This window comes from Ceraceosorus guamensis, assembly GCF_003144195.1.
Source record: "Ceraceosorus guamensis strain MCA 4658 unplaced genomic scaffold IE81scaffold_25, whole genome shotgun sequence".
NCBI lineage: Eukaryota > Fungi > Basidiomycota > Exobasidiomycetes > Ceraceosorales > Ceraceosoraceae > Ceraceosorus > Ceraceosorus guamensis.
In genome coordinates this window covers 75,950-86,995 of record NW_020290020.1, presented here as the reverse complement: position 1 = coordinate 86,995, position 11,046 = coordinate 75,950, and the positions used below count along the sequence as shown (strand labels likewise).

At 55.1% G+C, this 11,046-nt stretch overlaps 5 protein-coding genes across 5 annotated transcripts; 1 reads left to right on the top strand and 4 right to left on the bottom strand.

Annotated features, from left to right (window-relative positions):
• Positions 1 to 508: 508 nt before the first annotated feature.
• IE81DRAFT_341094 (hypothetical protein) lies at positions 509 to 1,563 on the top strand (the record flags this gene model as incomplete). Its single annotated transcript, XM_025515636.1, has 4 exons — positions 509 to 649; positions 718 to 758; positions 825 to 981; positions 1,051 to 1,563. 4 exons carry the CDS (start codon positions 509 to 511, stop codon positions 1,561 to 1,563), a joined length of 852 nt encoding a protein of 283 aa, XP_025370013.1.
• A 277-nt stretch (positions 1,564 to 1,840) lies between these two features.
• IE81DRAFT_347036 (hypothetical protein) lies at positions 1,841 to 2,702 on the bottom strand (the record flags this gene model as incomplete). The annotated part of the gene is made up of 4 exons (XM_025516108.1): positions 1,841 to 2,199; positions 2,266 to 2,315; positions 2,387 to 2,409; positions 2,493 to 2,702. 4 exons carry the CDS (start codon positions 2,700 to 2,702, stop codon positions 1,841 to 1,843), a joined length of 642 nt encoding a protein of 213 aa, XP_025370012.1.
• Positions 2,703 to 3,603: 901 nt separating this feature from the next.
• On the bottom strand, positions 3,604 to 4,560 carry IE81DRAFT_110415 (hypothetical protein). Its single transcript, XM_025510079.1, has 3 exons — positions 4,499 to 4,560; positions 3,946 to 4,438; positions 3,604 to 3,854 (listed from the first exon to the last, which is right to left on the bottom strand). Exon 2 carries the CDS (start codon positions 4,390 to 4,392, stop codon positions 3,970 to 3,972), a length of 423 nt encoding a protein of 140 aa, XP_025370011.1. The 5' UTR covers positions 4,393 to 4,438; positions 4,499 to 4,560; the 3' UTR covers positions 3,604 to 3,854; positions 3,946 to 3,969.
• A 2,675-nt stretch (positions 4,561 to 7,235) lies between these two features.
• Positions 7,236 to 7,694, bottom strand: IE81DRAFT_275766 (winged helix DNA-binding domain-containing protein; the record flags this gene model as incomplete). The annotated part of the gene is made up of 3 exons (XM_025511459.1): positions 7,236 to 7,468; positions 7,527 to 7,591; positions 7,657 to 7,694. Coding segments are annotated over 3 exons (336 nt in total), but the record flags the coding sequence as incomplete, so codon positions are not given.
• Positions 7,695 to 8,656: 962 nt separating this feature from the next.
• On the bottom strand, positions 8,657 to 10,460 carry IE81DRAFT_329879 (Bicupin, oxalate decarboxylase/oxidase; the record flags this gene model as incomplete). Its single annotated transcript, XM_025515167.1, has 6 exons — positions 8,657 to 8,958; positions 9,028 to 9,101; positions 9,180 to 9,609; positions 9,672 to 9,787; positions 9,846 to 9,880; positions 9,921 to 10,460. 6 exons carry the CDS (start codon positions 10,458 to 10,460, stop codon positions 8,657 to 8,659), a joined length of 1,497 nt encoding a protein of 498 aa, XP_025370009.1.
• Positions 10,461 to 11,046: the final 586 nt, after the last annotated feature.

Genomic DNA, 11,046 nt, shown 5'->3' with positions numbered 1-11,046 from the left:
GTAATGATCATCCAGCACCGTTTGGCGCCTCAGGCAACCCATCATCACCACCGCAGAGGGGCTTTGCAAGAGGCGTGGTGGCAACGATGACTCCGAGCGCTCCAAACGGTAAAGCCTCGGTGTTGCTTGGCGCGCCACCTGAACGTGTAAATGAACACATAAGTCTTCATTTCTGACGGGTGTGGGTCGGCCTTTGCCACGTTCGGGCTCGTGTGTATCGTGTGTGGGTGCGAGTCCGAGCCGGTGTGGACATGCCAGCGCAGCACTGCGCAATTGCGGAACTCTTCCCACTCTCGCACTGTCTCGACCCATTTGGGCGGTCAGCGCGAGCAAGTCAGAGGTGGCAGAGTGCTACGCGACCGAGCTACAGTCTACAATAGGGGAGACTGGATGTCGCACGACTGCTGGTTGAAAATGTCACACGACGTGTCGATGGGCCTTCTGCCTGATCCAAGCATCTGACGCTCTCCCCGTCCTTGCAGCTGGTCTGCAATCCGCTTCTGCTGGGATGTTCTCGCATATTGTCAGCACTGCCCTGGTGGTGATCATCTATGCACCCTTGGCTGCGAAGGCTGTGCCCGCGCACACCTCTCCTCTGTCCGCAACCATACGCCAGCTCGTCGCAAGAGGCACTGGAGCCAGCAGCTTGGTAAGCAAGTACACCCAAAGTCGCTATTCCAATCTTTGCTCACCCATCTATCTGCCTTCCTTGATCAGAATCACGTTGTGCCATTCCACGGCGCAGGCGCCAATTTTCTGTACGTCGAGCCTAATCATTATGCTGTCTCTGAAAAGACATGCTGATATAGCAAAGCCTGGCTCAGAAATGAGGCCCAAGTCACCTTTATCGACTCGAATGGCAATCATCATCATTTCGGTTCCCAAGACGCGCCTCCGATTCCCGAGCCGCCTCGTCGGACGCAAAGTCTAGGCGTGCCAAAGAGTGGACCGATGGATGGGCACGAGAGGCATGCATCAAGAGTGAGTAGAGCATGTGTGAGAATATCTCTTGGCGCCATGTCTCCTGATCAAGACTCGGCGCACGCACAGCGAGCCTCTTTACCCGGATCGCTCGTCACTTATCGCCACAACGAAATTTCAGGCGGCCTCAAAAGTCTGACGTCGACTTCTGGCTCGAAATCGTCCTCACAGTCTCAAGTGGTCCAGCCTCCCTTCGACACGCCTGGCTACTCGGAGTACCTGGGAAAAACGCGCTCCAAAAAGAATCACGAGATCCACGAGACTTGGTTCAGGGTGCCCAGGTCCTTATCTCCTATACATCGAGAGCCTGGTTACGGAGCATTGACCATGGGACATCCCTACAGATCAGAGGTCGAGAGCTTGTCGAACGTACTCAAGGCTGATCAGACGGAGACACCGATGATCCATAACGGTTTCAAACCCCCGAGACCCGCATCCACCATGTCAAAGAGACGCCTTGACGATGTTCCATCGCCGACCTTCGCTGCAGGAAGCCACGTTGGAGGCTCCAGACAGCATGTAACGTCCAAAGGCGGCCAAGTCCATCACGCCAGGCGACATGTCGACACGCGTTACGAGTAAAGCATGTACTCATTCAGAGATGACATTGATGAACACAATCAAACAGACTTGGATGTTAGTTTGTGCGCTTACGAGATGTTAAGGGAAGGTATGAATGAATTCAATTAAATTCTCGATGGAGACGAAAGCGCATATTGTCATTTCGTTGGCGCATGAGCAGCGAAGGCTCCTGCGTCACGGCCTCTGCTGCTTGCCAATGAACCATTCGGCATTCGTGATGCCCTATGTGTGGGTAGTCCACCGAGAGCAGGGACAAGCACGGATGGAGAATCAGGGGTCAAAGCAGGTCGGGTACACCCGCAGGGTTTCTACCTCGATGCCATCCTCTCACATTCACACTGACTCCACCAGGAGTAGGGACGTTCTTCTTTCCAGCAAGCCGGATCACCTTGCCATGCTCTTGACGAAGCACTGGCGCTCCCGTCCCATGTTCCACGCGAGTCGCAGACGTGCTCGCATGTCCGGCACGATTGGTCACAGCGACCCCATCGCCCAACGGTTCCATAGAACTAGAGTTCGCGAGCCACTTGTGAAAGCTGTTCATGCGTTCAGGCTTGACTGCGAATTTGTTGAGTGGGTATAGTGACCTTCTTGCACGAGCTACGGCCGATTTGTATCCTTTATACAGCGCATCCGCTTGCGACGATGCGCAGGCAAATGTCAGCATCAGCATTGGGTATGCCATATGAAGCGAGAGCTCACCAGCCTTCTTGGTCGTGGGTGTCAGTGTGTCGGGACTGGACTTCTCGACTCTGACAGGGCGCGCGAGAGTGAGCGTTCTCGTGCAAAGAAAGGTCATACCTCTGCCCGTCGTGCCGCTCACCTCGTCTTGATTGGGGGCAGTGTCTGTCCATCCAGGCATGGGCGGCGCACAAGTTGAGGAGCCATCAGGATCAACACAGCAAGGCTGTCCAGCCACATGTACGTACCGCAAGCTGCTCCAGGAGCGACGAGTCGTCGAATTTCTCTTGCGCGGGACGCTTGCCTGGTGGAGAGATGTTGAGTGGATGGATAGGAGGCATCTCCTGTGCGCCCTTTGCGCTCGGTATGCGAAGAGGGGGTAAGGCTAAGCTTTGTTTCGGCCCGAGGAGTGCAACAAAGAGTCCGAGAAAGACCAGCTGGGATGACTTGACGAGCATGCTGACAAAGATTTGTGCAATCACCGATGCAGTCCGGCTGCGCGATGTGAGACTGAAAAGATGAAAAGCAAGTTGGTGTAGAAAAAGTGTCAGTAAGAAGGGATGGTGAACGTGTGGAAATGCGCGCGAGGGAGCAATGGCAAAAGAGTCGCAGGACGGCAGACTCTCATCTGAAAGGGGGAGAAGGGTGAATACGAAGCATGAGCTAAAGTTGTCTGAAGTGTCGGCCCAGCGCTTGCTCTTCGATGATCGGCGCTGGTGCCACCCGCATTGGTGCGGGTGCGTGGCAACGACAGCAGCCGCACCCGCGACCTTTCGTCCCGCCCAATTGCATGCCATGGGCGCAAAGTGTCTTCGCGTCTGACCAATCCCTTGGCAAGTGAGTCCGCTTTGGAAACTGGTACCGAGTGATGGTGGCCGTGCTAGGGCATCGAATGTCGACCTCGGTCTGCGCAAGCGTCCCATCCAGCCCATGCAGTCATGAACGAGTGGCAAAGCGCTGTGGGGACGAGCGGCAGCAGTCAAGGTCTCAAATTGTTTCAATACCGCTGGAATGGTGATCGCAAAAAGAAAGAGCGCAAATGATTCGCTGTGAAGCTGGGAGATACGACTTTCCCCCTTGGACATCACATCGGCTACGATGCTCGCTCATCACCAGCCAGCGTATACTTGATCCATCTTACCGCCGCATGTGCTAAGCTGGACAGTGCGATCCTCTGGCTTCGTCCGTGCGCTTCGCGGCATTGCCCGGTGCGTACAACCAACTCCCCCAAGCTGCCCGCGTGTGACACTTCCCCCCACTGTACCTTTGACATGTCGTCGCGAGATGCATGAGGAGAGCTCGCTGACAACAAGAGTTGACGTACTTGGCACATTCGTCGTGCTTCACACTCGGAGGTGCGCGAAAGGAGATGGCAGTGTGATTTGCGTGTATGGGTGTGCGTAGGGATCACCCTTGTTGGTGCAGTGCAATGTCGATCTTCGTTTCCTCTTGAACCATCCCGATCCTTCTTTACCCCTCGCATCATTGGTCCACAGTTTTCGCACCACACGCCCAATTCCGCAATCGCATTCCTTTCAGCCTCGTACTCCTTCACGTTCTTTTGCTTCCCCATGCAGGTTCAGATGAGCCTCAATTGTCACAGTGAAGCGCTGCGAGTGCGGAAGCGCCAGACGTGAGCATATCGCAACTCTTCTCTTTCCAATATCCTAACCGTGCAAGCATCTGGAAGCTTTGACTCACTGTTCACGCGCGCGCGCAGACGTCTCAATGGCTCAAGAACCTCCTCCCTTTAGCTTTACGTCTCGCCAGCGTCTTCCTTCCATTCTTGGTCTTGATCCTGCTCAAAAACCCGTGTTTTCTCTTTCTCTTTCTTTGAGAAGGTTGATACTCCGCACCGTACGTGACCGACCTCGTGTTCGAAGGAGGTTGCGAGAGCGCAAAGGTGGAAGGATTGGGTCTGACGAGGGATGATGGGATGTGACTGGCGCTGTGTGCGGGTCGAGTGTTGCTGGACGAGAGGGACAGGATGCTCGAGCTAGGCAGCGCCCTTGAGTACGAGGAAGCGCTTGAGCTGGCAAGTCTGCAAGCTCCAGCCAAAGACTCAGTGCTAGTGAGGGGGGAGCCCAATGTGAGCGGCTGTCTGGCTCTGCAAAGCTGCAAAACAGCTCGTGGAGAGATCCGCGGCATCTTTTGGCGTGCTGGCCCAAAAGTTGCGCGCTGCGCCGTCTGTGCGCTGCGATGAGCCTTGGTTAGGTGCCGACGACGATTTGTTTCCCTGCGCTGTCTCACTGACGGTAAGATGAAATGAAAAGGCTGAACTAGAGAGTCACCGGCTTTGCGTCTCACGAATCACGGTCGAATTCGAGATGAGTTAACCGATGCGATCTCGCAAGAATCCGACGATGGCATCGCGTGCAAAGAGTCTTGAGTAACAGACACGTGACAAAATCTCACGTGACCATCTTGTTGAGGCGGCAGAACAGTCAGGAGTCTGACAGGTCAGGAGAAGCAGACCTTTGAGCAAGATTCAATGATGCGTTCGCATTGACATTTGCGGTTCTCAATTGGAGAAATCATGACCCTGCAGACGTTGCTGCTCTGGCCTGGCTTTGTCTGTGCATTATCACCTCTCAAGGTCTTTTTGGGGATATGTTACATGAAAAAAGTTGTAGCTTGAACTCGACGTTGCTGAAAGGATAAGGTTCAGCGCACATTGTTGCAGCAAGAGCATGCGGAGCCTCATGATACCGGCGCCCGGCCCTCTGCCCACAATGTGCGCTGACTTGGGGTGGTGAAGGGTAGATGCAAGCTGCCTGTTCCGTGTATGAATTGTGAGGCAAAAATGCGATCACTGGGTGAAGAATCGCATATGAAAGAGGTTGAAGAGCTGGAGAGCTTGTATTGCAAGCGATCGAAAGCTATCGCGTCAAGTTGATGAATCCCCTTCCCCGTTATAAATGTCGTGATGGCGCTGTTACATGACCGCAATTCCGCTCCCCGATTTACTCCGCCCCCGCAGTCCTAACGCTGGCATGCCTCGGTGCTTTTCGCGCCTTTGCATTGGCCACCTCTATATCCGCACCAAGTGCGCCCTCGAATTCGGGCGGAGGCGCACGCTTTCTGGGAGCAGCAGAGTGCGTCGTGGTACTTGGCGAATTGGCCCTGCTGCCTCTTCCCAGGTTTGGCGAGTTGGTGGAAGTGGAGGGATTGGTCGCAGTCCCTGATCTGGCTCCACTTGTAGACGTGGGCGAATGCGTGCCATTGAGCGTCGTGCTCGGCGGGTCAGCTAGCGGCGCTTCGCCACTAGCCGCAGGTGTGCCCGCGCTACTGCCCGTGGCGCCGGCTTCCAAAAATTCTCTCAAGAGGCTGTCCATATCGACCTCTCCAGCAGGCTCAGCAGAAGTCAACCCTTGCGTACTGTTCGGCGGCGCGTACGGTTGTGTGCTGCTCGTGCTGGCTACAGGTGTAGCGCTGCCTTCCTGACCCGGGTGCGAAAAGGCAGCGAGGTTGTTCAAAAGACTGGGATCCTGCCTGAGGCCCTCGACCAGCGCATTGATCGCATTCTGCACAGTAGCAGAGTCATTGCTTGTTCCCGCAAGTCCCTGACTGGCTCTTTGAAGCGTGACAGCGAGTTGATTCTGCGCAGATGGTGACAAAGGCGCTGGCGCTGCCGTATCGTGCTTTGAGGGTGAAGGAAAGGGCAATTCGCCTTGACCTGGAACGTAAATCGCCTCAGATGTCTGCGACGCGTCTTGCCCCCTGGACGTGGACGTAGCTTGCGAAAAGGCGCTAGACCAGGGCAAGCCGCTAGCGCCCTGATCGGGCGCCCATGAATGCAGTCCGTTCACAGCATTAGGTGCCGAGAGGGCGCGACTGGTCGAAGGTGCATTGGCAGCAGCGGGATCCCAGTCAGGCGCATCGTTGAAAAAGGAGAAACGAGAGTCGGTCTCATTTGAGGGGGCAGACTGTTTGGCTGCGTGTTCAGCCTGAGCGTTCCCACCGCCACTCAAGATGCTTTGCAACGCCGCTAGGGTGCTCTGATCGAATTTCATGCCGCTGCTGCCCGGAGTGGAGGCTGCAAAAGGGGTGCCTGACCTGGAAGGCGTTGCAGGAGCCACTCTTGAGGTGGACGCCGCGGGCGTCATGGCCGCACTCGCGCCTTCGCCTCCAAAAAGCTGAGCTAGCCAATCTGAGCCCCGTCCAGAAGAGAGTGCATCGAGAATCTGCTTTTGCGCTTGTTGACTCATTCTTCTAGTGCCGCCTGGGGTAGGTGGAGCGCTGTCGTGGAGTGTGTTCATGTCCGCATCAGGCGAAGAGGGGAGATTGATGAAGCGTGACTGAGGGGAGCCGCCGTCTTTAGGCGAGCTCGTAGCTGAACCAGCCTCTGTGAAGCGTTCTGATTGGGTGCGGCGCGCGTCAGGGCACCAAAAGCCTTCATTTGGCTTACACACGCACTCACTCGTGTCATCAGAGCCATCAATTCCGCCGCCGCTCTTGATGTCATCCAGCAGCTCGAAGATTGCTGAACTGGGAGGACTGCTGCCATCACCTATCATCAACCTTCCTTGCTGGCCTCGCTGTGAGGGGTTTCTGCGCGTTTCCGCAGGCCGAGGACCTGCTCCGCCAGGGATGTTAGCACTCGCTTCAACGCCCGCATCCTGCCCGCCGAATACACCCGCTAAGAATCTCAACATTTTGTTGATCGTCTCTTGCTGCTTGAGTGACCGCTGTCTTTGCTCTATTGCTTCTCTTCTAAGTTCAGCATTGGTATTGTGCAAATGCCTCAAATTATCGTTGATGCCTTGCTGCGCGCCCTGTATGCTCTGAATAGCTTGCCAAATGCTTGCGAGTTGCAGCGTCCCTTCGCTCTTCGTGTCCGCAGCGAGCGCGCCAGTGTTGCGCATCAAGGCGCCCGTGACGGCGTTCAGTCCCGTTGGTCCTTCCATCTTGTCATCGATCTCTCCATCTACCGCCCTCGCCTTGCCATTGCCTTCGGCGCCTTCCTTTTCCGCAGCACCCCCTCGCGGCGCAGCCTTTTTACGGCTCATGAGCGTCAACAGCTCTGGCTTATCGCGGTGAAAGTGGTCGTTGCGAAACTCCCACAGCTCTGCGACCTGCGGTGAATCGTGCTTGAGAGCACCCTGTTGAAGATGGGGCACCTTGTGGAATCCGTACATGTTGAGTTGCCGGACAAAGCTCGGAAAGCGATTGTGCTTAAAATACCGCGGTAGGACTTCATCCTCGAAGCGATTTTGGTTGGGCACTGCAAGCGTGCGATACATCAGATTTGAGTAACTTCTAAGAGCATCCACACGACTCACCCAAGAAAGATTCGCCATCATCCGACCACCTAATCAGCTCATTGGTTTTGGGGTCATCGACCATACTGTGGGCATAGGGCTTGCTTTGAGAAGCTGACGGCGCTAACAGATACCCGAACGTCGCACTCACCTCCTGAGTTTGTTAAGAAAAGGGTTGTTGCGAGCCATGGGAACCCGCGCAGATGACGAAGCGCTTCTTCGTTCCCCCTGGCCGGCACCCTCTCCACTCGATGGAGGTGCTGCAGACGTCGAAGCCCGAGGACCAAAGCCTGCTGCTACTTCTGATGCTGGGGCTACATTGCCCCCATCATCCCCCTCATCCATGTCTCCATCTTCGCCTACATCGTCCAAGTCCAGGCCGTACTGCGCCAAGGAGAACGAAGAACCCGCACTTGGCTCATCTGCCGTCGGCACTTGTGCCTCAGCCATGCTCATGTGACTGGCCTCTCACTGCTGGCAAGCAGTGATGGCACCTCAAGATGCTAGCATCTATCTAGGCAGTAGTATCGAGGCGCCAGAAGCACTCGGGTAGGAGTAATCTCGTATTCTCCCAAATGACGCAGATGCGACCAGGTCGAAGCAGATGCTCGATCCACAGCCGATCGATGGTGCGACCGAGTCGGTGTTTTACCGCCTAAATGGGTTGTAGAGTTGATGCTGCGTGTATACGGTTGTGGTGAGAGGTGTGGAGGTGTAAAAGTGGGTTGCGATGTGGTCTGAGTAACGCGAGCTCGATCGCATGCAACCAACGACAAAATTTCAACAGCCTCATCTCCAAGGCACCGATGCACGCTTAAATTCGTGATTGTGTGCGCCGCCGATGCTGCTGCGCGCCCAGGCGCGATCGCGCGGGGTCTGCATGAACGCTCGTCGCGGAGAACGCGCAATTCAAGTCACGTGGAGACAGCAAAAGTAACCAAGCAGAGGCTGTGCTGGGACACCGTCTTTCTCTCCTCAGCAACACCAAGCGGTTTTCTTTCCACCACAGCATCGTCATCACATATGCCTGCATCGCGGCTGTCAAGAAATCGCATCCATTGGTTAAGTTCATTGGTACAACGACATGATGCTACCGACGTTGTGCAGAACAACACTTTCCAAGTAATTGCACCCGCGCTACTGGGCGCAGCTTAGTCGAAGCTGCGCTTTCCACCCGGCATCCTCTTGGGACCATCTCGCTTGACCACTTGATGGTCACTCTTCGCAAAGTTCTTGTACAATGTCTTTAAAGCTTCGTCCGAGAAGCCGAGATGGGCCTTGACCGCGGCAGGTGGCGTCAGGGCAAGCCATTGGGAAAGGGAAAAGTCGCTGTATCGGGCCGACTTGAAGACCTCCAGATACTTGACCGGTTCGTCTCCAAGCGCTTCAACGTAGTGTCCATTCTGTGCTTGCCAGGCTCCAGTGTCTCCAGGTCCAAAGTTGTACGTGCGAGCTGTTCAGAGAAAAAGGAGATTGTCAAACATGACGCCTGTATCTCTGATCCCGATCGAGACACACGCACCATTGGACTGGCCACTGAAGACGGTGACCCTCATGTGGCCTGAAATCACGTAAATCCATTCTTGCTGTTTGTGCCTGTTCCGAGCAAGATTTTAGAGCGATTGGACATGCGTGAGGACAGCGAGACGCTCCCCAAACGCTCACATCACTCACCAATGCAACTCGCGCATCGCACCGGGCTCAATTGTCACCTCAACAGCAGCGATTGTCTTGCTTGCCTTGAAATTCCTGGAATCCACCACTTTGACGCTGCCTCCAGGGAGGTCGATAGGCTTTTGTTCAGAGAAGTTGTAAGTGAAACTATCAGGCACCTCTCCCTGAGGCGACTCGACTTGCTGAGTGTCGTTCGACGCTGGTGAATCAGAAGGGAAAATGTACAGGGAAGATCCCGGTGCGTTGTTGAAGTCGTCATTGGAGAGACCTGGAAAATTCTTGACCAAAACCTCGCGAGGAATGTGTGCGGTGAAATCGGTCAGGAGCAAGGTGCTGTCCTCGCTGAAGTGCCCGTCATCAAATATCAGCAAGAACTCTCCTCCTCCGGCAGAAATGCCTTGGATGGTGTGAGGGCTGCCAGCAGGAAAGTCTGAAATGCAAAACGATGCGCTTGTCAGCCGAGAGTTGAAGACAGAATCCGAGGTTACTCACACCAAAGGTCACCTGGCCCGACGTCAGCGACGATATTCCTGCCTTCATCGTCTATTGAAGCGATGCGGAACGTGCCGTTCAGTACGAAGGCCCATTCGGCTGTCGAATGCCAATGGCTGGAGGAGAGGTGTGAGCAAAATTTGAATACGCAAGATAGCGCGGTCAGTGTCTCACCTCTGCGGAGTTGGAGAGGGGATGCGTCGGTCAGACTGGGTCAAGCAGTCATGTGAATGACAAATCTCAACTCACCTCCCTGTAAGCGCCCTCGTCCAGTCGCATGTTGACACCTGCAATTTCGGTCGATACAGGAAGAACATCGATGTTGGACTGTCTTGCCCAGCCTCCATTTTGAAGACGATTATGGCTCAGTGCAAAAGGCCACTTTGCTTGAGGCACAGACCCGTGATCGGAGTTGGGCGGCGCGTAAGAATCCGGGTTCTCACGGTTGCCCTCAGTCCATTCGGGCCCCGCCGAAGTCGCTCCGGTCTTGCCTCGAATGGGCTGTGGCATGACGCCGTGCTCATGAAAGTAGTCCCACAGAGACTCGTCTGTGACATTGCCAAGATGCTCAACAGGATACTTGGAAGCCACGTCCTTTGCCTGTGCGTCAATCGCAGCCTGAAAGCGCTTGCGCATCGCTTCCATAACGTTCTTGGGATAGAGCTTCGTTTCGGTGTCTCGCTTGCCGATGGAGCCAAGACCCGTTGCTGGCGGGAAGGCAGGGAAGGCAAGAACATTTGACAGCATGGCACTGGCCACAAAGGCCGTGATGAGTGGTCTGAAGATCATACTGACAGGGCTTAGCGAGTGTCCTGGTCGGGCAGCGATGTGAGGAGTGGCTGATGGGGGACTATAGGTGCATTGTCGCGTCTGTGTGGGGGGTTCTTATGTACGCTCAGACCTCGAGGTGTTCTGACCACACAAGCCTTTGAGAGCGCGCAGATGCTTGCTCGTCAGGCTTTTCGAGCTCTTCAGCAATGTGAATCACGAATGCTTGTGACCGACCTTGCATACATTCGTGATCGCTTTGTGCGCGTGACGTAGGTGCGCCGGCATGACAGATTTCGGCACGGAAGACGACCGATTTCGGGATTGAGTGGTGAATGGGCAAGTGCGGCAGGAAAGAGGGTGGGTGGATGAGCTATGGCCGCTGCCTGCCTCCACAACAATTTCGGACGCGGAGTCCGCATCTCAGTCAGATATTCACCAAATGGTCTCAGCCGTGCTTCGTTCATGTCATGTCCTTCGAGCGTCTGTCAGCCCACGTCGGGCTTAAAGCTTAGCCTGAGCAATTTGCAATAGGTACGGTACATAGTTAATCAAGGGTGTGGATGCGTCGTCGGAGGCGGGACTGACGTTGATTCGAGATCTCTAC